Here is a 27,971-nt window from a genome sequence, read left to right on the forward strand (position 1 = left end):
TATTAGAAACCAAAGATTCTGAGCACAAAAGAATATCATACAGTCTGGACGCAACTGTAAGGTCTTGAATATTTGCATGAAGATCACGAATATTATAATACAGTACTGTACACGACATTGATGAAATCTAGAACGTACTGGTACCAAATTTTGCTCAATGTCTCCAGACAGCGTAAGAATTAATGGTAATAAAAAAGACACATTATACTTAACAACTAAATTAACAAGAATGATAACTAAAAAAATTTGTTTTAAGGAAATATAAATAAAGTGACTGATCAAACCCATGGACTATAGAAAAAAGTTGGAAAAACTGGTCAACATGGCAGAGCTGATACCCCATACAAGGCTAAATACCCTCCAGGATAGACACTTAAACTAAAGGGAGGACAGTAAGGATGGTTTTGTAAAGAAAAAGAAACAGATAAGAAAAAGACAACCTTTTGATAAACCACCAGGCATCCATGGCCCTTCTATCAAGCCTGCCCAACACACCATTTCAAAAAACAAACAATAGAAAGGAAAAAAAATATATAGAATAGTGAGCTCAAATGTACCCTCAAGCAAGAGAACTCTTACCCAAGACAGTAGACGACCATGGTACAGAGGCTATGACCCTACCCACAACAAAATAAAAATGGTCTCTTCCCCCCTTACCAAGAGGAAAATAGCCACTGAACAATTACAGTACAGTAATTAGCCCCTTGAGCAAAGAAGAACTGTAGTAATCTCAGTGTTGGCAGGTGGTTGAGGAAAGACAAGAATGTGTAAAGAATAGGCTAAATATTCAGAGTATGTGAAGGCAAAGAAAAATTAGCAGTAACCAGAGAGGGATCCAATGTACAGTATTACTATCTGGCCAGTCAAAAGATCCAATAACTTTCTAGCGGTAGTATCTCAACGGGTGACTGGTGCCCTGGGCAACCTACTATGAATATAAAAGGTTTTTTAGATATAATCACAGTGCTTTACTATCATTTCAGAGTAAAATAAGATAAAATTATTCTATAATCATTTCATAATGAATAGAAAGAACTATTTGGTTGTTTAGAGTGAAATACAATAGAAAAAATAAAGCAAACTTATGAAATCTTATACTGTATACAGCTATTGAAAGCGGATCTGCTGCCTCGTAGTAAAGGGGTTAATACAAAGTGAAAACAGGCAATCCAAACCATGCCAGTATATTCCATAAACCTGTATGGATGAAGTCAGTAGGTTAGCCAGGGCACCAACTACACATTGAAATAACACCTATGAATTAACGACCATGATTTTTACTTGTATAGTAGGACCTGGCCAAGTTGGATCATCTAAGTCTGAGAGCTACCTTGGTCGGTATGGATCTGACCAATAAAAAAAATCTTTCGTTGCAGTTTCCACTAAACCTCATCACAAAAATCACTGTACTCTCTTTGGAGAATGCCAACTTTAAATATAATTTTGTGTTTAAACATATATATACTCACATATGGTCCCTACGACATAGGCTGAGGTTTATGCCCTAAAAGGAGTCTGCCAGTGATATTCATTCAACAAGATATGGTCAATAATTATGAACAAGCAGCATTTTCTCAAGTACCACACACAGACGATTGCAGAATTCAAGAAGCTTTCCGATACAATACCTCCTCTGCAGTCTGGTTTGCCAAGAAAGAACCTTACATGATTGTCCAAGACTCAAAACATCTTTAAGATCCAATTGTTAGCTTCAAAACCTTCCAACTATGATACAAGTAATCATTTTACTTCAGACAATGAAAGCTGATAATCCTCCCTGGAGACATCCATGACCTAAGGAGTAGCCCATATTTGTTATCATGATTTGTCATTTCTGCAAACATGCCCCTACTGGCAAAAGATATGTCCACGGGAGAACACAGACTTAATATTCCGAATCATTCATCATATTACTTGATATCCAGGTCACAAAAGCAACTGCTATCTCCTCGTCATAATTTATCTTGTTCATATGATAAGATAGGATCTCCTCGTTGAGTCTAACTTCCCTGAGAGCTCCTAAACCATGTCATCTAGAAACAAAAAGAATGTACCATATTTGTTATCCAAAGGTATCTGAGATTGGACAACTATAAGAGGTCTGAGAATCCTTCATTACCTCATTCTCTGAACCATGGTCTTTCACTATCTTGGGTTAGAGTTCTCTTGCTTGTGGGTATATTCAGGCATACTATTTTATTTGTATCTTCTTTTTTTTTATTTCCTCACTGGAGTAGTTTCCCTGTTGGAGCCCTTGGGCTTATAGCTTCCTGCTTTTCCAACTAGGGATATTGCTTGGGTAGTAATAACAACCATAATAATACACGATGACATTGCAGAGAAGGCACAGCATCATTCAAAGAGGCTCAAAGATTGACTATGCAAAACCAACAACTCTTAGCCCTGGTCCCTAAAACAGTAGCATAGTAGTCACATTCAAACTCCATTTTCCCCTATTAGATATTGTTGTTATATCCATCTCCTTTAGCTTGAAGCTTATTGGGAAGAACTTCCATCCATATACCAAAGGCACTTCCCCCAATTTTGGGGGGTAGCCGACATCAACAAGAACAAAACAAAAAAGGGGACCTCTACTCTCTATGTTCCTCCAGCCTAACCAGGGACTCAGCCGAGTTCAGCTGGTACTGCTAGGGTGCCACAGCCCAACCTCCCACATTTCCACCACAGATGAAGCTTCATACTGCTGAGTCCCCTACTGCTGCTACCTCCGCGGTCATCTAAGGCACCGGAGGAAGCAGCAGGGCCTACCGGAACTGCGTCACAATCGCTCGCCATTCATTCCTATTTCTAGCACGCTCTCTTGCCTCTCTTACATCTATCCTCCTATCACCCAGAGCTTTCTTCACACCATCCATCCACCCAAACCTTGGCCTTCCTCTTGTACTTCTCCCATCAACTCTTGCATTCATCACCTTCTTTAGCAGACAGCCATTCTCCATTCTCTCAACATGGCCAAACCACCTCAACACATTCATATCCACTCTAGCCGCTAACTCATTTCTCACACCCGTTCTCACCCTCACCACCTCGTTCCTGACCCTATCTACTCGAGATACACCAGTCATACTCCTCAGACACTTCATCTCAAACACATTCAATTTCTGTCTCTCCATCACTTTCATTCCCCACAACTCCGATCCATACATCACAGTTGGTACAATCACTTTTTCATATAGAACTCTCTTTACATTCATGCCCAACCCTCTATTTTTTACTACTCCCTTAACTGCCCCCAACACTTTGCAACCTTCATTCACTCTCTGACGTACATCTGCTTCCACTCCACCATTTGCTGCAACAACAGACCCCAAGTACTTAAACTGATCCACCTCCTCAAGTAACTCTCCATTCAACATGACATTCAACCTTGCACCACCTTCCCTTCTCGTACATCTCATAACCTTACTCTTACCCACATTAACTCTCAACTTCCTTCTCTCACACACCCTTCCAAATTCTGTCACTAGTCGGTCAAGCTTCTCTTCTGTGTCTGCTACCAGTACAGTATCATCCGCAAACAACAACTGATTTACCTCCCATTCATGATCATTCTCGTCTACCAGTTTTAATCCTCGTCCAAGCACTCGAGCATTCACCTCTCTCACCACTCCATCAACATACAAGTTAAACAACCACGGCGACATCACACATCCCTGTCTCAGCCCCACTCTCACCGGAAACCAATCGCTCACTTCATTTCCTATTCTAACACATGCTTTACTACCTTTGTAGAAACTTTTCACTGCTTGCAACAACCTTCCACCAACTCCATATAACCTCATCACATTCCACATTGCTTCCCTATCAACTCTATCATATGCTTTCTCCAGATCCATAAACGCAACATACACCTCCTTACCTTTTGCTAAATATTTCTCGCATATCTGCCTAACTGTAAAAATCTGATTCATACAACCCCTACCTCTTCTAAAACCCCCCTGTACTTCCCAGATTGCATTCTCTGTTTTATCCTTAATCCTATTAATCAGTACTCTACCATACACTTTTCCAACTACACTCAACAAACTAATACCTCTTGAATTACAACACTCATGCACATCTCCCTTACCCTTATATAGTGGTACAATACATGCACAGACCCAATCTACTGGTACCATTGACAACACAAAACACACATTAAACAATCTCACCAACCATTCAATTACAGTCACACCCCCTTCCTTCAACATCTCAGCTTTCACACCATCCATACCAGATGCTTTTCCTACTCTCGTTTCATCTAGTGCTCTCCTCACTTCCTCTATTGTAATCTCTCTCTCATTCTCATCTCCCATCACTGGCACCTCAACACCTGGAACAGCAATTATCTCTGCCTCCCTATCATCCTCAACATTCAGCAAACTTTCAAAATATTCCGCCCACCTTTTCCTTGCCTCCTCTCCTTTTAACAACCTTCCATTTCCATCTTTCACTGTCTCTTCAATTCTTGTGCCGGCCTTTCTTACTCTCTTCACTTCTTTCCAAAACTTCTTCTTATTCTCTTCATATGACTGACCCAGTCCCTGACCCCACCTAAGATCAGCTGCCCTCTTTGCCTCACGTACCTTGCGCTTTACTTCCACCTTTTTCTCTCTATATTTTTCATACTTCTCTATACTATTACTCTGCAGCCATTCTTCAAAAGCCCTCTTTTTCTCTTCCACTTTTACCTTCACTCCTTCATTCCACCATTCACTGCCCTTCCTCATGCTGCCTCCAACAACCTTCTTGCCACATACATCACTTGCAATCCCAACAAAATTTTCTTTTGCTAACTTCCACTCCTCCTCTAAATTACCAGTTTCTCTTACTCTCACCTCGTCATATGCCATTTTCAACCTTTCCTGATATTTACTTTTTACCCCAGGTTTTATTAGCTCTTCAACCCTCACTAGCTCCCTTTTACATCCACCTACTCTATTCCCCCACTCTTTTGGTACAACCAATTTTCCTTCCACCAAAAAATGATCAGACATACCGTTAGCCATACCCCTAAACACGTGCACGTCTTTCAATCTTCCAAACATTCTTCTAGTTATCAACACATAATCCATTAATGCCCTTTCTACTACTCTTCCATTTGCCACTCTTACCCATGTATACTTATTTTTATCTTTCTTCTTAAAAAAGCTAGCACTTATTACCATCTCTTGTTCAACACACATATCTACCAGTCTCTCACCACTCTCATTTTCACCTGGTATGCCATACTTTCCAATGACACCTTCTACCTCTCCAGCACCCACTCTAGCATTTAAGTCACCCATAACAATTACATAATTCCTTCTACCCAGTCCTTCTACACACCTAGTTAATTCATTCCAAAACTCATTCCGCTCTTCTTCACTTTTCTCACTACCTGGCCCATACGCACTGACAAACGCCCAACATTCCCTACCCAACCTAACCCTTACCCACATTAACCTAGATGATATCTCCTTCCATTCCACTACTTTACCTGTCATCCATTCACTCAGCAATAAAGCCACACCCTCTCTCGCTCCTCCCCTTTCAATCCCAGACACTCTACCAGACATTTCACCAAACATCACTTCACCCTTTCCTTTCATCTTTGTCTTACACAAGGCCAATACATCCATCCTTCTACTTCTAAACATACTTCCAATCTCACATCTTTTACTCTCTATCGTACTACATCCACGCACATTCAAACACCCCAAAACTAGAGTGCGGGGAGCAGTCACTCTCCCCCCAGCTCCATCTCTTTGTTGCTGTCTCACAGGATACTTTTACAGGAGAGGGGGTTCCCAGCCCCCTCGTCCCGTCCCTTTTAGTCGCCTCTTACGACACGCAGGGATAACGTTGGCGCTATTCTAATTGTTTTATGCCCCCGCGGCCACAGGGGGACAAATGATAATGTGAAGCTGATCAAGGCATCGATGACTAAGTTGTTGTTATGACTGGATTGCACTGGCTTTTATCCAGTTAAAGGTTCCAGTTATTGATCGAGACAAAAAAGAAAAAAAAGTGTACTTCAGCCTGCATGAGAGCTCTGACTATGGTCCCAAACTAGGGCTACTGGCTGACAGTCGCACTGTCAGACACTCCCTCTGGAGGGAAGGGGATCGATCGATCCCTAGGAGTCGAGGGTTCGCCTGAAACGAAGCTGAAGAATAAGAGTCCTTAGACCTGTCCGGAAACCTCCCCTCCTCCGGCGAGTGTGCTGTTCTGCGCTTGCGAGGAGGGGAACGAGATGATGACCTGTCCGCCTGAAGCCCCGTGAAATCGTGTGCGGGATCGCGCAGGCGATCGCGGCGCAAATCGCACTGGTGGTAGCGCAATGAGCCCTGCCCTGGATCGCGCGCGAGAGGATCGTGCGTGGTAGGAATTTCGCGCGGGCACGCGAGGGTGATGGTGAGGGCGCGGGCGCGCATAGGTGATGGAGAGGCCGTGCGGCGCGCAGGAGCTGGAACGTAGGGCGGGGTTGAAGGCTGGATGGGAGCTGGTGCGTGAGCAATCCTTTGAACGCGAGTGCGCGGGCGCGCAGGAACCTGCTGAAGAGCCCGTGCGCAGGAGAAATGTCTCTAGCGCGTGGGCGTGGAGCGCGCGTATCTGGAAGCACAGGGCAAGGGCGCGATTGCGCAGCCTCGTGATAGCGCAAAGGTGAATTTGCGCGCTGGCGTGCAGGTGAGCGCTGCCCAGGTGGTGCAGGAACTGTCCCCTAAGGAGATCGTGGGCGTGCTGGGCGCGCAGGAGATCGCGGGCACGCATCAGGATGCGGGCGCACAGGAGTGCGCTGCTACGATGGGCGCGCAGGGCATGCAACAGGATTCGGGCGCAGAGGTGTGTGCTGCTGAGTTGGACGCGCATCGCGCGCAACAGGATTCGGGCACACAGGAGTGCGCATTTTGGATGGAGAGTGCAGGGGTACCTGTGAGCGCCCGTGCGCTAACTTAGGTACCTCCTGGACTGCGTGCTGGAACGTAGGGGTGCACTGGCGCGCCGGTGAGCGCTTGCGCGCTGTATCAGGAACGACTGCGACTGCGCGCTTAAATCCAGAAGTGCACTGAGGCACTGGAGAGCGCTGACGAGTAGGAGAGCGCTTGAGCGCTGTAGCAGGAACAGACGAGCGCTTGCGCGCAGGTGAGCACTGGCGCGCCATAGCAGGAACTGCAGGTGGGCGCTGGCGCGCAGGAGATCGTAGGCGCGCAGGGGAACCCTGGCGCGTAGGAACAGGAACAGGTTCGCGCTGGGGCTCTAAGTCAGGAACAGCAGCAGCGTGATGGCGCACAGGGGGTACCTGGCGCTTAAGGGACTGAGGCGCAGTTTTGCGCTCAAGTCCCTTGTGCCCCGAAGGGACCGGTGCCTGTGCAATGACAGGGTTGGAAGGCGCATATAGCGCATCAGCAGCCTTGAAGGGTGACAGCAAGTCAGCAGGTCTGGAGGGTGACAGGTCAGGGGGTCCCGAAGGACGACCTTCCACCGAAGGAGATCGCGAACGATCTCGGAGTGGTCTAAGGTGGTAGCTGGCAGGATTGGTGAACGGCGAGTCTCCTCCGCAGAGGACTGTGAGGATGACGAGCCGAAGAGGCGCCTCCTAACTCCCTTGTGAGGAGAAGGAAGTCCTCTACGGCGAAGGGGAGGACGAGCCTTCCGCCTTACACGCCCTCTAGGGGCCGTGGGATCAGCAAGCTGACCATCATAAGGCCTCCGCAGAGGAGTCTCTGTAAGTGAACTCCCCCGAGGGGGAGAATCACCAGCAGGAGAGACCGTGGGACTAAGTTCCACCCTCGAAGGATGTTGAGAGGGGGAATCAGAGCCTTCAGCTAGCTCAGCAACAACAGGAGCAGGAGTTTGATCAGACACACCGGAGGCCTCTGTTATAACAACGTCGACAATAGACAGAGGATCTACGTCTGCTATCACCGGCAATTGCCTAACAGCTGCTCCCAGTTTGATCATGTCAAACAGGGCTTCCTTGGAGGGCGAACCCTGAAGCCCCAAGGAAGCCCAAAGCTGTAACAAATCATTGTTATTTACAGAGAAATCAATATCCTCCTCCGGGGGAGGAGGGGCAGCTGCCTAGCTATGGGAGGCAACTACCTCTCCCGCACCCCGGGATCGGTCAACAGAACAACGGCCTACGCTACCCCTCGACGGCCTTTCGGAAGAGACCGATCGAGTGGGAGCTTCGGAGGAGGTTTGGGCTACGGAAGAAGAGGCCTTGGGATTTTCTCTCTTCAAAGAAGCCTTTGGAGGAGAAATATCCCTTTTGGACTTTTTCTTCCGGCGCTGGGCAAACCTCTCCCACTGGGAGGTAGACCACTCCCTACACTCACCGCATACATTACCACTATCACATCGTTGGCCCTTACAATGAGGACACAAAGTGTGAGGATCTGTGTCCACCGCCGACATAAAAGTCCCACAAGGGCGGTCAGGTAAACCAGGACACGTACGCATTATTATTAATAAAGGCCAACTTCCCACACTCTGTAGAAAAAGAGAAAGCAAAAACAGATTAATGGCAGTTAAGTGAGGGTGAGAGCAGACACGTTTGTTCATCACCCGAGCCAAAAGCAAAGTGAAGTATTCACAGGTGTGTGTGTGTGTGGGGCCAAGCAAAGTGAAGTATTCACAGGTGTGTGTGTGTGTGTGGGGGAGGGGGGGTTTAGCAAGCTACCCCTCCCTACCCCCCGCTAACTAGCGGTGGGGTAGTAAACCCTCGTTAAAATTCTAATGGCTCGTCATTTCAGCTACGCCGAAGTAATAACCCATATTAAATATGATATTTTAATTATAAAATAAATTTTTGAATATACTTACCCGGTGAATATATAATAGCTGCTGCTCAGCGGCTCGACAGAAAACACACTCAAAAACTCGCGAGCGATCGCTATGAAGGTTGCGGGTGTGCCCACCAGCGCCAACTATCGGCCAGATACCACTCCTGCATGTAAACAAACCCTTCAATTCTTCTCGACCCGCTGCGTCTCTATTGGGGAGGAAGGGAGGGCCTTTAATTTATATATTCACAGGGTAAGTATATTCAAAAATTTATTTTATAATTAAAATATCATTTTTAAATATTTAACTTAGCCGGTGAATATATAATAGCTGATTCACACCCAAGGCGGTGGGTAGAGACCAGAGTTAATTAAGTTTACAGCGTATATGCTAAGAGTTTTTGACAGTTATCAAAATAACAAAACCAAAATATATAAAGGTACCTGGTAAGGAAGTTGACTTAGACGATTACTCTGCCTTGTAAGTCTGTCTTCCTCACGAAGCCCAGCGATCCTCTTAGGATGCTGAAAGACTCCCAGGAGCTGAAGTATGAAGGGTTGCAACCCATACTAACAGGACCTCATCAAACCCCTAATCTGGGCGCTCTCAAGAAATGACTTTGACCACCCGCCAAATCAACCAGGATGCGAAAGGCTTCTTAGCCTTCCGTACAACCCATAAAAAACAACATTAAAAACATTTCAAGAGACAGATTAAAAAGGATATTGGAATTAGGGAAGTGTAGTGGTAGAACCCTCACCCACTACTGCACTCGCTGCAACGAATGGACCCAGTGTGTAGCAGTCCTCGTAAAGAGTCTGGACATCTTTCAAGTAAAATGACGCGAACACTGACTTGCTTCTCCAAAAAGTCGCGTCCATGATACTTTGCAGAGATCTATTTTGCTTGAAGGCCACGGAGGTTGCTATAGCTCTAATTTCGTGCGTCTTAACCTTAAGCAAAGATTGGTCTTCCTCATTCAAGTGGGAATGAGCTTCTCGTATTAAAAATCTGATAAAATATGACAAAGCATTCTTTGACATAGGTAAGGATGGTTTCTTAACCGAACACCATAACGCTTCAGATTTACCTCGTAATGGCTTAGTACGAGCTAAATAGAACTTAAGAGCTCTAACGGGACATAACACTCTTTCCAGTTCGTTGCCTACGATCTCTGATAAGCAAGGATTATCAAAAGATTTAGGCCAAGGACGAGAAGGCAGTTCATTTTTGGCCAGGAAACCAAGTTGAAGAGAACAAGTGGCTTTTTCTGTAGAAAAGCCGATGTTCTTACTGAAGGCATGAAGTTCACTGACTCTTTTAGCCGAGGCCAAGCACACCAGGAAAAGAGTCTTAAGAGTGAGATCCTTCAGGGAGGCTGAATGTAATGGCTCAAACCTGTCTGACATGAGGAACCTTAGGACCACGTCTAAGTTCCATCCAGGAGTAGCCAAACGACGTTCCTTAGAGGTTTCAAAAGACTTAAGGAGATCTTGTAGATCTTTATTGTTGGAAAGATCTAAGCCTCTATGCCGAAAGACCGAAGCCAACATGCTCCTGTAGCCCTTGATCGTGGTAGCTGAAAGGGAGCGAACTTTTCTCAGGTGTAAGAGAAAATCAGCGATTTGGGCTACAGAGGTACTGGACGAGGATACAGATGCTGACTTGCACCAGTCTCGGAAGACTTCCCACTTCGACTGGTATACTCTAATGGTAGAAGCTCTCCTCGCTCTTGCAATCGCACTGGCTGCCTCCTTCGAAAAGCCTCGAGCTCTAGAGAGTCTTTCGATAGTCTGAAGGCAGTCAGACGAAGAGCGGGGAGGCTTTGGTGTACATTCTTTACGTGGGGCTGACGTAACAGATCTACTCTTAGAGGAAGACTCCTTGGAAAGTCTACCAGCCATCGAAGTACCTCGGTGAACCACTCTCTCGCGGGCCAGAGGGAAGCAACTAACGTCAACCTTGTCCCTTCGTGAGAGGCGAACTTCTGCAGTACTTTGTTGACAATCTTGAATGGTGGGAATGCATATAGGTCCAGATGAGACCAATCTAGAAGAAATGCGTCTATGTGTATTGCTGCTGGGTCTGGGACTGGAGAGCAATAGATTGGAAGTCTCTTGGTCATCGAGGTTGCAAAGAGGTCTATGGTGGGTTGACCCCAAGTCGCCCAAAGACTCTTGCACACGTCCTTGTGGAGGGTCCATTCCGTAGGAATTACCTGACCCCTCCGACTGAGGCAGTCTGCTAAGACGTTCAAGTCGCCCTGGATAAACCTCGTTAACAGGGAGATGCCTCGATCCCTTGACCAAATGAGCAGGTCCCTTGCGATCTCGTACAGCGTCAGGGAGTGGGTGCCTCCTTGCTTGGAAATGTATGCCAAGGCTGTGGTATTGTCGGAGTTGATCTCTACCACTTTGTTTCGAAGGAGACTCTCGAAGTTCATCAAGGCCAGGTGGACTGCCAAAAGCTCCTTGCCGTTGATGTGCATGCTCCTCTGACTTGAGGTCCACAGACCTGAGCATTCCCGACCGTCCAGGGTCGCACCCCAACCCAAATACGACGCGTCTGAGAATAGTACGTGGTTTGGGTTCTGAACTGCTAGGGAAAGTCCTTCTCTCAGACTGATATTGTCGTTCCACCAATTCAGGCATGCCTTTACTGGTTCGGAGATCGGGATTGAGACCGTCTCTAACGTCTTGTCCTTTTTCCAGTGAAAAGCTAGGTGGAACTGGAGAGGTCGAAGGTGTAGCCTTCCTAGCGAGACAAACTGCTCCAGGGATGATAGAGTTCCTACTAGACTCATCCAATTCCTGACTGAGCAGCGTTCTCTCTTCAACATCAGTTGGACTTTGAGCAGGGCTTGCTCTATTCGGGGGGCAGACGGAAAAGCCCGAAAAATTGGACTGCGAATCTCCATCCCTAAATACAGTATAGTTTGGGATGGAATCAGCTGGGACTTTTCTAGGTTGACCAAAAGTCCCAATTCCTTGGTCAGATCCAATGTCCAATGAAGATCCTGCAGACAGCGATGACTGGACGAGGCTCTGAGAAGCCAGTCGTCCAAGTACAGGGAGGCTCGGATTCCCGATAAATGGAGGAATTTTGCTACATTCCTCATAAGCCTCGTAAACACGAGAGGAGCAGGACTTAGGCCAAAGCACAGGGCCCGAAACTGGTATACCACATTGTTGAAAACAAACCTCAGAAAAGGTTGGGAATCTGGGTGTATGGGGATGTGGAAGTATGCGTCTCTTAGGTCGAGAGAGACCATCCAGTCTCCCTTTCTGACCGCTGCTAAGACTGATTTCGTGGTCTCCATGGTGAACTTTGTCTTCGTAACAAAGATGTTGAGTGCACTGACGTCTAGCACCGGTCTCCAACCTCCTGTCTTCTTCGGGACTAGGAAGAGACGGTTGTAAAACCCCGATGATTGAAGGTCCGAGACTTTCACCACCGCTCCCTTCTCTAGCAAAAGAGACACTTCTAGGTTCAGGGCTTGTCTCTTTGACTCCTCTCGGTACCTGGGAGAGAGGTCGATGGGGGAAGTCGCTAGAGGAGGTTTGCGTACAAATGGAATTTTGTACCCCTCTCTGAGCAACCTCACAGATTGTTGGTCTGCGCCCCTCTTCTCCCGGGCTTGCCAGAAGTTCTTCAGTCTGGCTCCTACTGCTGTCTGAGGTTGCGGGCAGTCAGACTCTGCCACGTGAGGACTTGGCTCCTCTCTTCTTTCCTCTCTTTCCCTCGGCACGAGTACTTCCCCTGCTGGGAGCTCTGCCACGAAAGGGCGGAATAAATCTGGACGCCGGAGTGTCTATCCTAGGTCTTGCAGAAAAGGATGTCGAAGGAGTCCCTTTGCGAGCAGAGGACGCAACCAAGTCATGGGTGTCCTTCTGCACGAGTGAAGAAGCTATGTCCTTAACCAATTGTTGCGGGAACAAAAACTTTGATAAGGGAGCAAAGAGCAGTTCAGATCTCTGACAGGGAGTAACTCCTGCCGACAGAAAAGAGCAAAGGGACTCTCGCTTCTTTAGGACTCCCGACGTAAAAGAGGAGGAGAGCTCATTGGAACCATCGCGGATGGCTTTATCCATACAGGACATAATCAGTAAGGAGACATCTCTATCAGCCGATGAGATTTTCCTACTTAAGGCTCCCAAACACCAGTCAAGGAAGTTGAAAACTTCAAAGGCTCTGTAAATGCCTTTCAGCAGATGGTCAAGGTCCGAGGAGGACCAACTAATCTTCGAGGGTCTCATGGCTAGGCGGCGGGGAGAGTCTACAAGGCTTGAGAAGTCGCCCTGGGCAGAGGCAGGGACTCCCAAGCCGAGAACTTCTCTCGTGGCATACCAGACGCTCGATCTAGATGAGAGTTTAGACGGAGGGAAACCAAAGGCCGTCTTCCCCAAACTCCTCTTGGTTTCCAACCAGTCGCCTAAAAGCCGTAAAGCTCTCTTGGAAGAGCGAGAGAGCACAAGTTTTGTAAAGGCTGGCATGTTAGCAGGTACGCCTAGAACAAACTCAGACGGCGGCGAACGAGGAGCAACAGCGACGAAGTGATCGGGAAACAACTCCTTAAAAATTAACATGACTTTCTTAAAGTCCATTGATGGAGGAACTGTTCTGGGTTCGTCTACATCCGAAGGATGATCATCATGCTGAGGGTCAGCAACGTCCTCATCTGAAGGATCCTCATCTGACAACTGCTGAGAAACAAGCAAAGGGGTTGGCAATGCTTGACACGCAGCGTCCACACGCACTGGTGCATTAGTAGCGGACCAGGACGCAACGTCATGTAACTGCTTAACAGTCTGTGAACTGTCAACAACAACAGGTGCGTGAGGACGCTCGGCGTCCACTCGAGACTGTTTTGACTGCCTAGTCTGAGCAGTCAAAACAACTCTAGACTGCGGTGGTTGACGCTCAGCGTCAAAACAAGTCAACTCCGATGGTTGGCGAACGTCCTGAACGTCAACAGGAGCATTAGTGAGTGGCCTAACGTCCAAATGCGGCTGAAAATCAACACGAGACCGCATCGAGTGAGGCTCTACATATCGTGACTGACGTGACTTAGCTACGCCAACGTCAACAGGACGCACAAAGGTTCGTTTGGGCGGCTGAAGGCCAGGATCTCGATGAGATAAACGGCTAGGCTCAACGTGAACCTTATCGGCAGAATAGTCTTCCATAAGGGAGGCGAGCTTAGTCTGCATGTCCTGCAGTATAACCCATTTAGGGTCCACGGGAATGGGTGCGGTAAACGACGGGGTTAACGTCTGAGACGGCACAACCTTGCCTACACCAAGACTTTCTGAGCCTGTGTAACGTTGCTGCTTAGGCGGCGAGCAGTCATCCGATGACTGCAACGGGTCAGAACTGTCCCAATGACTACATCCAGGACGCTGGACCTGTCCTGAAGGGACCGACTTTCGCTTAAGGGGCCTAGAAACCTTGCTCCACGGTTTCTTATGCGAAAAGCCTTCGGAAGACGAGGAGAAAATGGGCTCTCTCGTCTTATGGTAGGGGCGATCTTGGTGAGATACGCCTGATACCATAGAGGGAACGTCTGTTCGCTGATCAAGGCCTCTCGAACCCATAAGTCGTACGACATTACTTCTCCCCTGGGCTTGGGAGCTTGCAAGAGGTCTCGGACTAGGTGAACGACAGGCACGAACAGACGAACCCTCGGTCGCAACACTGTTCACAACACTTTGCGCACTAATCACTTTCCCACTATTTTCCGCTGTGGCACTCTGACACTTAAGCTCTTTAACGTCAGCCATGAATTGATTACGATCAGTTGCTAACGCTTCAACTCATTCCCCCAAGGCATGAATAGCACGTAACATGTCTTGCATAGATGGTTCCTGAGTGCCAGAAGGGGGGTTAGGTACAACCACTACAGGGGAAGGATTAGGTTCAGGGGCATGTGGAGAGGAAAAATCTACTGACCTAGAGGAACTCCTCCTTACCCTATCTCTCTCTAGCCTACGTGCATACTTATCGTATTCGAGCCAATCGAATTCCGAAAGGCCCACGCATTCCTCACACCGATCTCCCAATTGACAGGTTTTACCCCGACAATTGGAACACACAGTATGTGGGTCGAGAGATGCCTTTGGAAGACGCCTATTACAGTCCCTAGCATTACACTTACGAAATCTAGGTACTTGTGAAGGGTCAGCCATTTTGAATTAGTCAAAGAAAGTCCAAAAAACAATCCAAGTCATCAACAATTAATTCTGTCCAATAAAGAGTTCAAGAGTTTAAGTTGAGGAAAAACACCTGCACTGCGAAAGCTCAAACCAAAATGAAGTACTTCACCAAATATGTTGAGAAAACTCCAGGTTATACAGCGAGTATTGATACGTCTTGTCGTCAAGGTCGACAGAGAAGAATTGAAGGGTTTGTTTACATGCAGGAGTGGTATCTGGCCGATAGTTGGCGCTGGTGGGCACACCCGCAACCTTCATAGCGATCGCTCGCGAGTTTTTGAGTGTGTTTTCTGTCGAGCCGCTGAGCAGCAGCTATTATATATTCACCGGCTAAGTTAAATATTTAAAAAGCGTGGTTTGTATTTCAGTTACGGAACAAATAATGCATAACAAAAAGTGACCTCCTGTTAAGAACATCTTGATTTACCTACAAAAAAATTGGAAAATTTTTAATAAATCATTCTTACCTTTATTACCACCTGTAAGCCTAAAAGCCATTAAAGATCGAATAATTCCAAAAATGTCAGTCGTCAATATGGTGTGTACCTGAAAAGAAAAAAGAAATGCTAAAAATATACAAAACTTTAAAAGTAATTCTTATTTCTTTCTTTCTATATAAACAAGTCCTTTAAAATATGTAATTGTCTTCAGTGGAGCCAGAACTACCATAAAAATTGTTTCAAGGTAGTTCACAACAGGTGGTGAGAGTAGGCTGCAAGGAAAAACTTCCAATGTAGATCCAAGTTCCCACGCTCCTGAAATGTACCAAGCCAAGGATGTACAGTCCTGTATCCTGTACCTAAAAGCTTCAGCAAACAGGGATCTCAATGAAGAGTACCGAGTGCTAAATAGTCTCTTCTCGGTTGCCTAGAATGATGCCAGAAAAATTTTTGCCTCCCACTCCTCAAAGCTTGCCATTAACAGGACCCAACAATCTGAACTCGGTAATGGGAAATTATTGTTTGAAGTGGATCTATCCCTTCATTAGACATAAACTGATGCAGTTTGCAACCTATACTCAAATCCTACTTCATTTTATTATCAACATGAAGCCAATATCACATACCATAAAAATAATTTGTATATTTCCTAACTAAACTAATCTGAATATGATTTCAATGAAGCTGGAAACTCGGTTGTTAAAATTTTATAAGGGAGTGTTGGTAGGTACATAAAGGTAGCGGGAAATGGAGAAGCCAACCCCTGCAGGCTAACTAAGTAAACATTCTGACCTTCACCTAGGAATTGCAGGGTGGACTAAGGTGGGAAGTTAAGGTTAAAGAAATCTGATTTGTAAAGTGGTACTAGTTTTTTTTAGAGAAGACAGTTGGCTCAGAAGTTATTGTCGTGCTGGAAGTTGTGGCTTGTGAAGGAAGGGTCCTGCTACACTCCTGAGTGACTTGCGACTCGGCCTTCGGAACACTTTCCCCAATACTGTGTCCATCCTCATGATCAGGTAAACCATTCTATGCTTGGGCTCTAAGCTGGACTTCTCTAAATTTATTACAATCACTAGATCATGAGAAAAAGAGAAGTTTATTTTGCTGTTGTTGTTTCCATATGGAAAATAAGATCAGCCCATTGCCCCAGTATTAAAGACCAATACCTCTGGTGTGAGCCCAAGATGAGACTAAAGTGAACATTCAAGTGAACACTTGAGGGTAGTCAACAGTCCAAAGCAGAGGACTTTGAATTGGTAGACTTCCACACCAAGGATAAGGAGGAAATCTTCCTTAAGGACCAATGTACTAGAATTTGGAAGTATGCATCTCATAGATCTACTGAGAGCATGTAGCCATCAAGAGTTTGCCCAGTACAAACTCATTCAAAGATGAGAGGTCAATGACTTGTTTCCAGCATCCTGTCAACTTCTCAGCGAGAACAGGTGACTGTAGAAGCCTAGATGAGTTGTAATGCACCATTCTCTTGCAGCTTTTCCACCTCTACTTGTTAGATGAGGCATTTCTCGGAGGACTGATTATATGCAGGTGATACCATCGGTGTCCGAGTGTGGGAAGTAAGAGACCCAATGAACTGAAGACAGTAACCGTCCCAAAGAACAGTTACCCCCCAAGGCCTCAGCTCTGCGGTACTGCCATGTTGTCCATTGGCTCAACAGGCATCCCCCACTTCCTAGCAGTGGAGGCCTTCCCTAATGTCCTCTAGCTTCTCTTCCCCTTCTACTCTGGCTAAAATAGAGACAAAAGGGATTAGGATTACAGTACTAGGTCTCCAAGAGGATGATGGAACTGGGATAGACAACTTAGCCCTGGCAATCGTTGGAGCCTTTTTCATGGCAGATTTTAACTGGGTTGCCAGTCTGGTTTTTAGAGTTGGCCTTGAAGTGCCAGACTTCTGAAAGGAGACGGCCTGGTGGAAAAGGGAGTAATGGCTGTTCCTCCTCCACTTTTTCACTATGGCTTAAACTTCCTCAGAATGCAAGATTTCCTGAATCTTGATTGATGCATTTCTTTATGCTAGGGCTTCCTTTTAACTTATTTGTTTGGCAAATCTTGCTGCCATACCATTGTTTCTTTTTAGCACTAGGTTAGTCAAATGGTTTGCTGTCTGGTAAGCAAAGAAGGTGGCTGCCTTTGCTCCTAAATGAATTAGTACTAATCAAATTTATTTCATTGTTAAGAGAGGGATCATACTATTTGGGGTTTGTACTATTTGAACTTGCACTATTCTCGATGCGACTGTATGAGAAAGATAAAAATGCCTTGAATAGGACTTAACAGTACAACTGTACTCATTGCAACCAAAGACAAAAGTGAAGATTCTTTGACAGGAGAGTGGGTGGGGCTCATTGCCAACACTCACCTCCTGCCAGTAACTTTCTTATAAACAATTACAACGGCCGTTCCAGATCCACTGAAGGCAGTTTTCTATTTTAAATGACAAAAGATTTGTATAAGTTTAAAACAGATTACAGTATCCACTAACTTTTTACATTAGTACAGTATATTACAACATAAAACAATTCTAGAGTATAAATGACATATAGTATCTTCAACTTTAATTGCAATGTTCAGCATTATGTACTATACTACAGAAGGTCCTTAACTTACAAACTTGTAAGTGGAATTGTTTGTAAGCGGAATTTTGTTAAATTTTGACCTGCCTAACCTTAATACCAAGCCTATAATTTAATAAACAGTCAGGTTTCATATGAAATAGACATCAGGTTATTACAAATGTTGTTTTGCTTACTGTATTAAATAATAAATTATTGTTTTATTGCAGTATTTCTTTATCTGATCTTTGTTATTTTCAATTGGATTTGTGTTTGTATCTCCAGATGTTCATAAGTCGAATGTTTGTACGTTGAACCTTCTACTGTACTATTTAATGAAGTATTGTATGAGAGAGAAAGAGCAAGGGAAAATCTTACCTTTCCTGTATTAGGATCGGGCCTCAGAAGTTCTAATGATCTTCCTCTTGACACGACAAGTTCCTGTGTTCTCGTTCCAGAGAAATTGCCATGCACTGCATGCGTTATGCCAGAGGCACGCTGCAGTGTTAAGTTGTACAGATACATTTTTTACGTGTTCTTCTTAAATTACGATCTGGTTTTCCAATACTTTACAACAATACCTGAAAAAAAAAGAAATGTTAAACAACTTGAATAATATTTAGGCAAATTTTAGGCACATAAATGTGTTCCCTAAAATAACAGTCTCAGTTACTACTTAAAAAAAATAAACGCAGTTTATATATCTTACAGCAATACCATAAGTAATGTAATTAGCAACTCAAATTAATACACATATTCAAAAAAGATATATTCTTAAAAAAAAAAACAGTAAATTGACAAATTCGTAGATAATTTGTATTTTTCCTAACTATACAAACCTTAGAGGTTATTACTTTCGGCGTAGCTGAAATGACGAGCTATTAGAATTTTAACGAGGGTTTACTACCCCACCGCTAGTTAGCGGGGGGTAGGGAGGGTAGCTTGCTACCCCCCCTCTCACACACCTGCGCTTGAGCTCACTTTGCTTAAAGGTAGGACTTCAAGGGGGATAGGGCTGGCGGCCAAGTTTGATTAAATAGCTAAGTTTTGTATAGTTAGGAAAAATACAAATTATCTACGAATTTGTCATTTGTTCCGTAACTGACATACAAACCATGCTATTTAATAGGGGTGACTCACCCATTAGGAAGGGTGGAAAGACCCAGCCAGTACTGGCTTTTGGCTTTGCCCAGGGACTCATTATTTGAGTGTGTCAGCACTCAACAATAAGGAGTCCCTGCACCTCGCTAGAACCTTGCAACGCAAGGACTGCGGCCTACGCAAGCTGTGTGTGTGAAGGTATAATAAAGTGTGACTCGTCCTAGGAAGTTGACCTGTAGTCCTTTAGATGGAAACTTTAGGCTAGGACTTTCCCAATACCACCTCATCAGGGTATGGGAACGTGACAGTATTAGCTTAATACTAGGAACACAAGGAAACATGGTTTACCTGCAGTGGTTTGAGGTCAGCTGTGCAGAGAACCCAGGATGCTGCTTTCCCCAAGAGAGGGGAAGATGAAGAAAACAATAAGGGCCAGACAAACCTTTTCATTCATGCAGACTAAGACCGGGTAACAATGCCCTCAACCTTCTGCTACTTGTCCACTAAGGAGCCTGAGGTTCTAAACCCGCTGTTGTGCAGCCACCACAGGGACAATAGAGAATGTATCGAGCCTCCTGTAGGTCACGTCTTGCAGGTAGTGGGCTGTGAAGGTCGTCTGACGCTTCCACAGCCCAGCCTGAAGAACCAGCGTCACTGAGAAATTCTTGTTGAAGGCCAGGGACGTAGCTACGCCCCTGACATTATGTGCTCTAGGGTGTCGTGACGGAGGAGGGTCTGGATTCAGAGATCGATGGATCACCCTTCGAATCCATGCCGAGATGGTGTTCTTGGTGACCCTCCTCTTAGTCCTCCCAGTGCTAACAAACAACGCCTGCACCTGAGGACAGACTGCAGCTGTTTTTTTGAGATATAACCTCAGACTCCTCACTGGACACAGTAGGAGATGGTCTGGGTCATCTGCTACAGAATGAAGACTCGAAATCTGGAAGGAGTCGAACCGAGGATCCGGCACTCCTGGATTCTGAGTCTTAGCAATAAACTCAGGGACGAATTTGAACGTTACCTCCCCCCATCCCCTTGAATGGGCGATGTCATATGAGAGACCATGGTGGCGATCTGAAGCCTGGCGTAATGGTTCATAGGGAGGTCTCTTAAGAGACCTGAGAATTTGAACCACGTTCCATGGAGGAGGTCTCACTTCTGACTGAGGCCAGGTAAGTTCATAACTTCATGAGTAGGGAAAGTTCCAGCGAGGAAGAAATGTCCACTCCTTTGAGCCTGAAGGCTAGACTTAAGGCTGAGCGATAGCCTTTCACCGGCGAGACCGAAAGGCGGATTTCTTCCCGCAAATACACGAGGAACTCCGCTATTGTTGGAATAGTGGCATCGAGTGGAGAGATACCCCTTCCACGACACCAACCACAGAAGACTTTCCACTTTGCCTGGTAGACAGACGCGGATGATTTTCGCAGATGTCCACACATCCTAATCACAACTTGTTGCAAAAATCCTCTCTCAGCGAGATGCTGAATAGTCTCCAGGCGTGAAGTTGTAGCGAAGCTACGGCTTTGTGGAAGATGTTAGCATGTGGTTGTTTGAGTAGATCGTGTCGTGGAGGGAGTTGTCTCAGAAGTTCCGTTAGGAGTTGCAGAAGGTCCGGAAACCATTCCGCGTGATGCCATAGCGGAGCTATGAGGGTCATTGAAAGATTGACCGATATTCTGGTCTTGTTGAGCACCCTTCTCATCAGACAGAACGGGGGAAAGGCATGCACGTCGATGTTTTCCCACCGTTGTTGGAAGGCATCTTGCCAGAGCGCCTTGGGATCCGGGATTGGGGAGCAGTATAGTGGAAGCTTGAAGTTCAAAGCTGTCGCAAACAGATCCACAGTCGGGGAACTCCACAAAGTCAGGACTTTGTTGGCTACTAGATGATCCAAAGACAGCACGGTACTCAATATCTGAGACGCTCTGCTCAGATTGTCGGCGAGCACATTCCTCTTGCCTGGAATGAAGCATGCCGATAGTGGAATCGAGTGGACTTCGGTCCACCTCAGTATCTCTACTGCAAGATGGGATAGCTGCTTCGAAAAGGTACCTCCTTGCTTGTTGATGTAAGCCACTACTGTGGTGTTGTCGCTCATCACCACCACAGAGTGACCCGCCAGGTATTGTTGGAACTGCTGAAGGGCCAAGAAAACGGCCTTCATCTCAAGAAGATTTATATGGAGGCACTTTTCTGATTCTGACCACAGGCCTGAGGACCTGTGGTGTAGAACATGGGCCCCCCACCCTTTCTTTGAGGCATCCAAAAACAGCATCAAATCTGGGAGAAGGACGAGAAGGTCCACTCCCCTTCGTAGGTTCTCGTCTGTCACCCACCACTGAGGTCCGTCCGTTCCGCAGGTCCCATAGGGATCATGACGTCCGGGAAATCGTAACCTTGATTCCACCGAGACTTGAGTCACCACTGGAGGGATCTCATCCTGAGGCGACCGTTGGGAACTAGAGGAGCCAAAGATGAGAGGTGACCGAGGAGACGTAACCACGATTGGGCTGGAAGCTCTTCTCGTCTGAGAAAAGGGCTTGCAACCTTCCTCAGCCTTGCTATCCTGTCGTCTGATGGGAAGGCTTTGTGGAGATTGGTGTCTATAATCATGCCTAGGTATACCAGTCTTTGAGTGGGAAGCAGAGAGGACTTCTCGAGATTTACCATGATCTCCAGATCCTGGCAAAGTCCCAGAAGTTTGTCTCGGTGTCGAAGAAGGGATGAATCCGAGTTTGCTAGGATCAGCCAGTTGTCCAGATAACGGAGGAGACGGATGCCAATCTTGTGTACCCACGACGATATTAGGGTGAATACTCTGGTGAAAACCTGTGGTGCTGTGGAGAGACCGAAACACAGCACCTTGAACTGGTACTCCTTGTTGTCTAGGCTGAATCTTAAGTACTTCCTTGAAGACGGATGGATTGGGATCTGAAAGTACGCGTCCTTCAGATCCAGTGTGCACATGAAATCTTGAGGTCTCACTGCAAGTCTGACCATGTCTGCGGTCTCCATGCTGAACGGAGTTTGCTTGACAAACTTGTTCAGAGCTGAGAGGTCAATGACTGGTCTCCAGCCTCCAGACGCCTTCTTTACAAGAGTCGACAGAAGAAGCCTGGGGACCCGTCGACGACCTCCTGGATAGCGCCTTTCTTCAACATGGTCTGAACTTCTGCCCTAAGGGCTTGCCCCCTTGCTGATCCCATGGCAAGGGAGCTCAATGACACTGGATTCGTCGTCAGGGGAGGTAGAGATGTTGTGAACGGGACGTGATATCCCTGACTGATTACGAAATCGTCCAGGAATCGGCCCCGAGTTGCTGCCACTTGTCTGCGCAACTTTGAAGGCATCCCCCCACTGGTGGACATGCAGGGGGATTACCACTCCTAGCGTTTGCGGCCTCGGCTGCTCCCTCTAGGATTCTTCCCTCCCCTGGAGGGCTTCTTGCCTTTCCTGTCCTTGACAGGAAAGGGCTTAGACACCACTGTCTTCACTGCCGTTGTCGGTTTTGTGTTCTTGGTAGGACGGAGCTGCTGGGGTGCTGGAGGTTTATAGGGCTTGGATGTCAAAGCCCTCTGTAGGAGGGAGTCTTGGTGGGACTTCCTCCATCTCTCAGCGGCATGCTCCACGTCCTTAGGCTCAAACAGGTTCGTTCCCATCACGGAAGAATGTCTGAGCCTGCTGATCTCGGTGATAGGGACCTTTTGATGGAACCTCTCAGACACCGCATCCCGACGTTTTAGGATGGTGTTTGCCCACAAATTCGAGATTTGGTGGGCCAGAAACTATGAGCCTATGAGTAAAAAGGTCTCCATAGCTTTCCTGGTACGTTCCTTGGATAAATCCTCCGAACGTATCAGGATACCTAAGATCCCTAACCAGATATCCAGCCACGAAGTGGCCTGCATGGCACACTTCGCAACCTTCTCCTGATTAAGGATCTCATTCGCCGAGAATGAGACCTCCTGGTTGGAGTCTCTCAAGAGGGACTCCCGTGGTAAGCTCTTCCAATGAATGGTGAAGGGGAAGAGCTAAACAAGACTCCTCTAAGATCTCGAATTACCTCCTCTGCTGTACACGAGGAGGTGGGAGAAGCTTGTTGCCGGCACTGGATCGGCTGGAGGAGGCTAGCTCGGAGAGCTGGACTGCGATCTTGTCCCTGGCACTCTTAACCCCTTGAGACCATGGCAAAGCTGCACTGGCCTTAGAGGGTTTTTGAGTCCCAAATACTCGGTCCAAGACCGTGTCTTTGCCCTCTCGAGGAGGAATCTCTGGGTCGGCAAACCCATTGAGAGTCCTTATAAGGGTCAAAACCTGCCAAAACGCATGTTCTGACTCCTGCAGCTCTCCTCCTGAAGGACTAGCAGCGAAGTCTCCTGTCCTCAAAGGCTCTTCTTGGGGAGACTCGCGGACGTTCTCCGAGTGACTGGCTGGCTCCATTCTAAGTCTTGTCGAGGAATTCGGTACTGTCTTGGAGTCCTTCGACTCCCTCCTGGGAGGGATGCAGGACTCCAACAACGACGGAGGTAGGCTCTTCTCCGCCCCTACCCGAGAAGACTTTCCAGCGCGAGGTGGGGTTTCTCTCATTGGGAACGCCTCACCTGACGTGATTCCCCTGAGGACGGGAAATCCTCGTCCGAAGGGGAGGGAGAAAAAGTATGGGGGGGAGGGGGCCTGCCTCAAAGGCTTACGAGGAGACAGCTTGGTCCTCGGAGAAGTCACCGCGTCCAAAACTCCTCTTTTTCTCTACAGGGGAGTAGATGCCGCCAAGGATTTGTGGCCCAGCTCAGAGAGAACAGGCTTAAAAGCCTGCATGACCACTCTGATCAGTGCCACAAACCAAGGCTGCTGGCTGACGGCTGCGCTGTCAGACACTCCCTCTGGAGGGTCATGGATCGACCGATCCCTGGGAGGAGTTTCCAAAGGGGGGTTCGCCTGAAAAGAAGAAGAAAATGAAGAATTGTCCCAGGACCTTTCTGGAACCTTCCCCCCCTACCGTCGAGCGCGCTGTTCAGCGCTTGCGCGGGGGGGGGGGGGGGGGGGAATGTGGCGATGGCGACCTTACCGCGTGTTGTCCTGCAACCTCGCGCGTGGGAGGATATTGACGATCGCGCTGGGGAATACCCGGGATCGCGCTGGGGAATACCCGGGATCGCGCTGGGGAATACCCGGGATCGCGCTGGGGAATACCCGGGATCGCGCTGGGGAATACCCGGGATCGGGCTGGGGAATACCCGGGATCGGGCTGGGGAATACCCGGGATCGCGCTGGGGAATACCCGGGATCGGGCTGGGGAATACCCGGGATCGCGCTGGGGAATACCCGGGATCGCGCTGGGGAATACCCGGGATCGCGCTGGGGAATACCCGGGATCGCGCTGGGGAATACCCGGGATCGCGCTGGGGAATACCCGGGATCGCGCGCGGGAGACTGTTGGCACGCGCGCGAGGGCGATTGCGAGGGTGCGCGTGGGCGAGCGATGGCGCGTAGGAACATGCGCAGGAGACATCAGAGGGTGCGCAGGAAGAAGATTGCGCGCGCGAGGGCGATTGCGAGGGTGCGCGTGGGCGAGCGATGGCGCGTAGGAACATGCGCAGGAGACATCAGAGGGTGCGCAGGAAGAAGATTGCGAGGGTGCACGTGGGCGAGCGATGGCGCGTAGGAACATGCGCAGGAGACATCAGAGGGTGCGCAGGAAGAAGATTGCGAGGGTGCACGTGGGCGAGCGATGGCGCGTAGGAACATGCGCAGGAGACATCAGAGGGTACGCAGGAAGAAGATTGCGAGCTCATGCGCGCGAGGGTGAATGTTTGCGCGCGCATGGGCACGTAGGATCAAGATGAAGAGCCCATGTGGGCGAGGGATCGTGCGCTCTAGATGTCGTTGGGCGCGCGCGCAGCTGGACCCTGCGCTTCTTGTGGGCGCACATCAGGCTGGCGATGCATCACTGCTGTGGGAGATGGGCTTGGGCGCGCAGGGTGTGTGCGCGCATCCTGCGATGGATGGCGCGCAGGTGAAGGCAGACGGCGCGTTGGCGAGTGCTGGCGAGCAGGGGAAGTCTTAAACTTCCCTACTGCACCCAGATCCGAAGATCATGGGCGCGCAGCAGAACACTGGCGCGTTGGTGAGCGCTGGCGCGCAGGAGAACATTGATGCGCATGGTGTGCAGCAGGTTGAAGGCGCGCAGTGGTGCGCTGACGCGCTTTAACAAAAACATCGGCAACAGGTGCGCGCTGGAGCACAGGTGAGCGCTGACGCGCTTTATCAGGAACGTCGGTAGCAGGTGCGCGCTGGCGCGCAGGTGAGTGCTGGCGCGCTATATCAGCAACAGCAGGAGAGCGCTGAAGCGCTATCTTCGAAACCTCAATGAGGTTCAGAGAACGTTGGCGTGCATGCTTTGCATGGCGCATAAGGGACGTGTGCACTAATTTGCGCGTACGCCCTTGTTGCCTGTTTTATAAAGAGAGGTTTAGTTGGCGCCCACAGCGCATCAGCAGCCAGGAACGGCGACAGCAGGTCTGACGGGTGGAAGGTTGGCGTGCCCTTTGTAGGGACGACCTTCCACCGAAGGGGATCGCGAACGATCCACAGAGAGGTCCAGGGTTGTAGCAGGAACAGTCGGAGATCGATGACAAGGCTCCTCTGCGGCGGACTGCAACGATGATGTTGAACCAGAGAGGCGCCTCCTCACACCCTTATGAGGTGAAGGAAGGCAAGCCTTAAGACGTATGCGCCCTCTGGGGGCTGTTGGGTCAGCAAGCTGACCCTCAGCAGTCCTCCGAAGAGGAGTCTCTGTGAGTGAACTCCCCCGAGGGGGAGAATCACCGGCAGGAGAGACTGTTGGACTTAGTTCCTCCCTCGAAGGTTGAGCAGAGGTAGAAACTAAGCCATCAGCTACAGCAGGTTGAGAAGTTGCAGAGGTAGGAGGTACCGCATCGGATACCTGTGCCACCACAACGTCAACGATAGACAGAGGATCAACCTCTGCCAAAGTTGGCGATTGCTTGACAGCGGCACCCAACCGGATGATGACAAACAAGGCTTCCTTGGAGGGCGAACCTTCGAACCCCAAGGAAGACCAAAGCTGGAATAAATCAGTTACATTGATATTAACATTTAAATCCTCCCCCGGGGGAAGAGGTGGAGCTGCCTCGCTAGGGGAGGCATCGCCATCTCTCGAACCCCGAGATCAGGAAACAGAACCATGGTCTACGCTACCCCTCGACGGTCTCTCGGAAGAAATCGATCGAGTGGGAGCTTCGGAGGAGGTTTGGGCAACGAAAGATTGATTGATATGGAGTTTTTATGATAAAACAAAGTTTTATGAATACTTACCTGGCAGTTATATGTATAGCTGATATCTCTAAATCGGCAGAATTTTTCAAAACGAGGCAACTGCCTTGTGGTGGTTGGGAGGTAGGTGGTAACACCCGTCACAGGGTGGTCCAAGGAATCATCCCCATGTCTAAGACTTCAGTTCATCTATGCCCGACCTGTCTCCTGAGGGGAGGTGGGTGGGCCTTAGAATATATATATAACTGCCAGGTAAGTATTCATAAAACTTTGTTTTATCATAAAAACTCAATCTTTATGAATAGTACTTACCTGGCAGTTATATATATATATAGCTGATTCACACATTTGGAGGAGGGAAACAGACAGTAAACATCGTTGGGGAAACAACAAAAGAGTTGTAGGAGATAAAAACACCTTGATTCCTTGCCTGCTAAGGTAGCTGATTCAAAGGTACAGCCTTTAGAGTGGCTTTCCCTTAGGAGTTATCCAGGAGTAAGCCTGCAAAGCTGCAAAAAACTCAATCGAGTCCGTCAAAGGGATAAGACCAACAACTTGACTAGACTTCAGAAACTACCTTCACCCCATATAATAAAAACTGCAACCTTACTCAAACCAACCACCTAACCCTGCAACATAGACATAAACTATCTATCTAGACTGAGGGAACCGCACCACAAGACGAAGTCCACAGACTATCATAAAAACGCAAACCCTCATACATGCATATAAACCAAGGTTGAGTGGGGTTATTAACTCCTTTGCCTAATACAGAAACCGCAGCTATGTATGGGCCCAAGGTATAGCACTTGCCAAAGTCTACTCTCACCTCTCTAAGTTAATGAGAAGCGAAGACAGAGTTGCTCCTCCAGAAAATAGCATCCATGAATAGCCTAACTAACATATATTCCTGATATGCCAGAGAGGTAGCAATGGCTCTCACTTCGTGAGCCCGTAATTTCAACAGGGCGAAGTGTTCCTCCTCACAAAAGAGGTCGTGAGGTTAATGACATCAAACGTCGTAGGACAGGGTTACGAAGGGTTCTCGCTCTTTACGAGAAAGATGAACCTTAAGCCACAAACTGCCCTATCCTAATTGAAGTTCACCCTCTTCCCAATCGCCTGGACTTCGCTGACCTCTTGGCATTCGCTAGAGTCATAAGGGAGAGGGTTTTCTTTGCTACAACCCGAAGAGAGGCTAGCGAGATAGGTTCAAATTTCTTGGAGCACAGAAACTTAAACACCACATCCAGGTTTAAGAGTACCTATTACGTCGTCTGAAAAGGCCCAATGAGGTCCTGCAAACCTTGACTTTGGGACAACTCTAGGCCTCTATGCCTAAAGTAGGCGGAGAGCATACTGCTGTATCCATTGATGGTAGATACAGCCAGCTTAGCATCCTGTCTGAGGTACAAGAAGTAGTCTGCAATCTGGCTCAGAAAGGTAGTGGATGAGGAAACCTGTGCCGCCTGCACCAAGCTCTAAAGGTCTCCCACCTAGATCGGTAGACTCTTTGTGAAGAGATCCACCTTGCTCTGGCGATAGATTTCGTCGCTTGTGCCGAAAAGCCTCGA

General features: G+C 47.7%; 2 protein-coding genes across 2 annotated transcripts in view; both read right to left on the bottom strand.

Moving 5' to 3' along the window:
• LOC137656682 (zinc finger protein 91-like) overlaps positions 1-27,971 on the bottom strand; it is a 430,152-nt gene that overhangs the window by 129,232 nt on the left and 272,949 nt on the right. The window lies entirely within an intron of this gene.
• Positions 1-27,971, bottom strand: part of LOC137656309 (splicing factor 3B subunit 3-like) — a 158,904-nt gene that overhangs the window by 123,527 nt on the left and 7,406 nt on the right. The window contains exons 2-3 of the mRNA XM_068390481.1: positions 18,376-18,578; positions 15,449-15,527 (exon numbers count right to left, since the gene is read on the bottom strand). Of these exons, the coding sequence (XP_068246582.1) occupies positions 15,449-15,527; positions 18,376-18,522 (226 nt within the window). The 5' untranslated portion in view covers positions 18,523-18,578. The remainder of the gene's footprint in view (positions 1-15,448; positions 15,528-18,375; positions 18,579-27,971) is intronic.

This window comes from Palaemon carinicauda, chromosome 17 (assembly GCF_036898095.1).
Source record: "Palaemon carinicauda isolate YSFRI2023 chromosome 17, ASM3689809v2, whole genome shotgun sequence".
NCBI classification, from domain to species: Eukaryota; Metazoa; Arthropoda; class Malacostraca; order Decapoda; family Palaemonidae; genus Palaemon; species Palaemon carinicauda.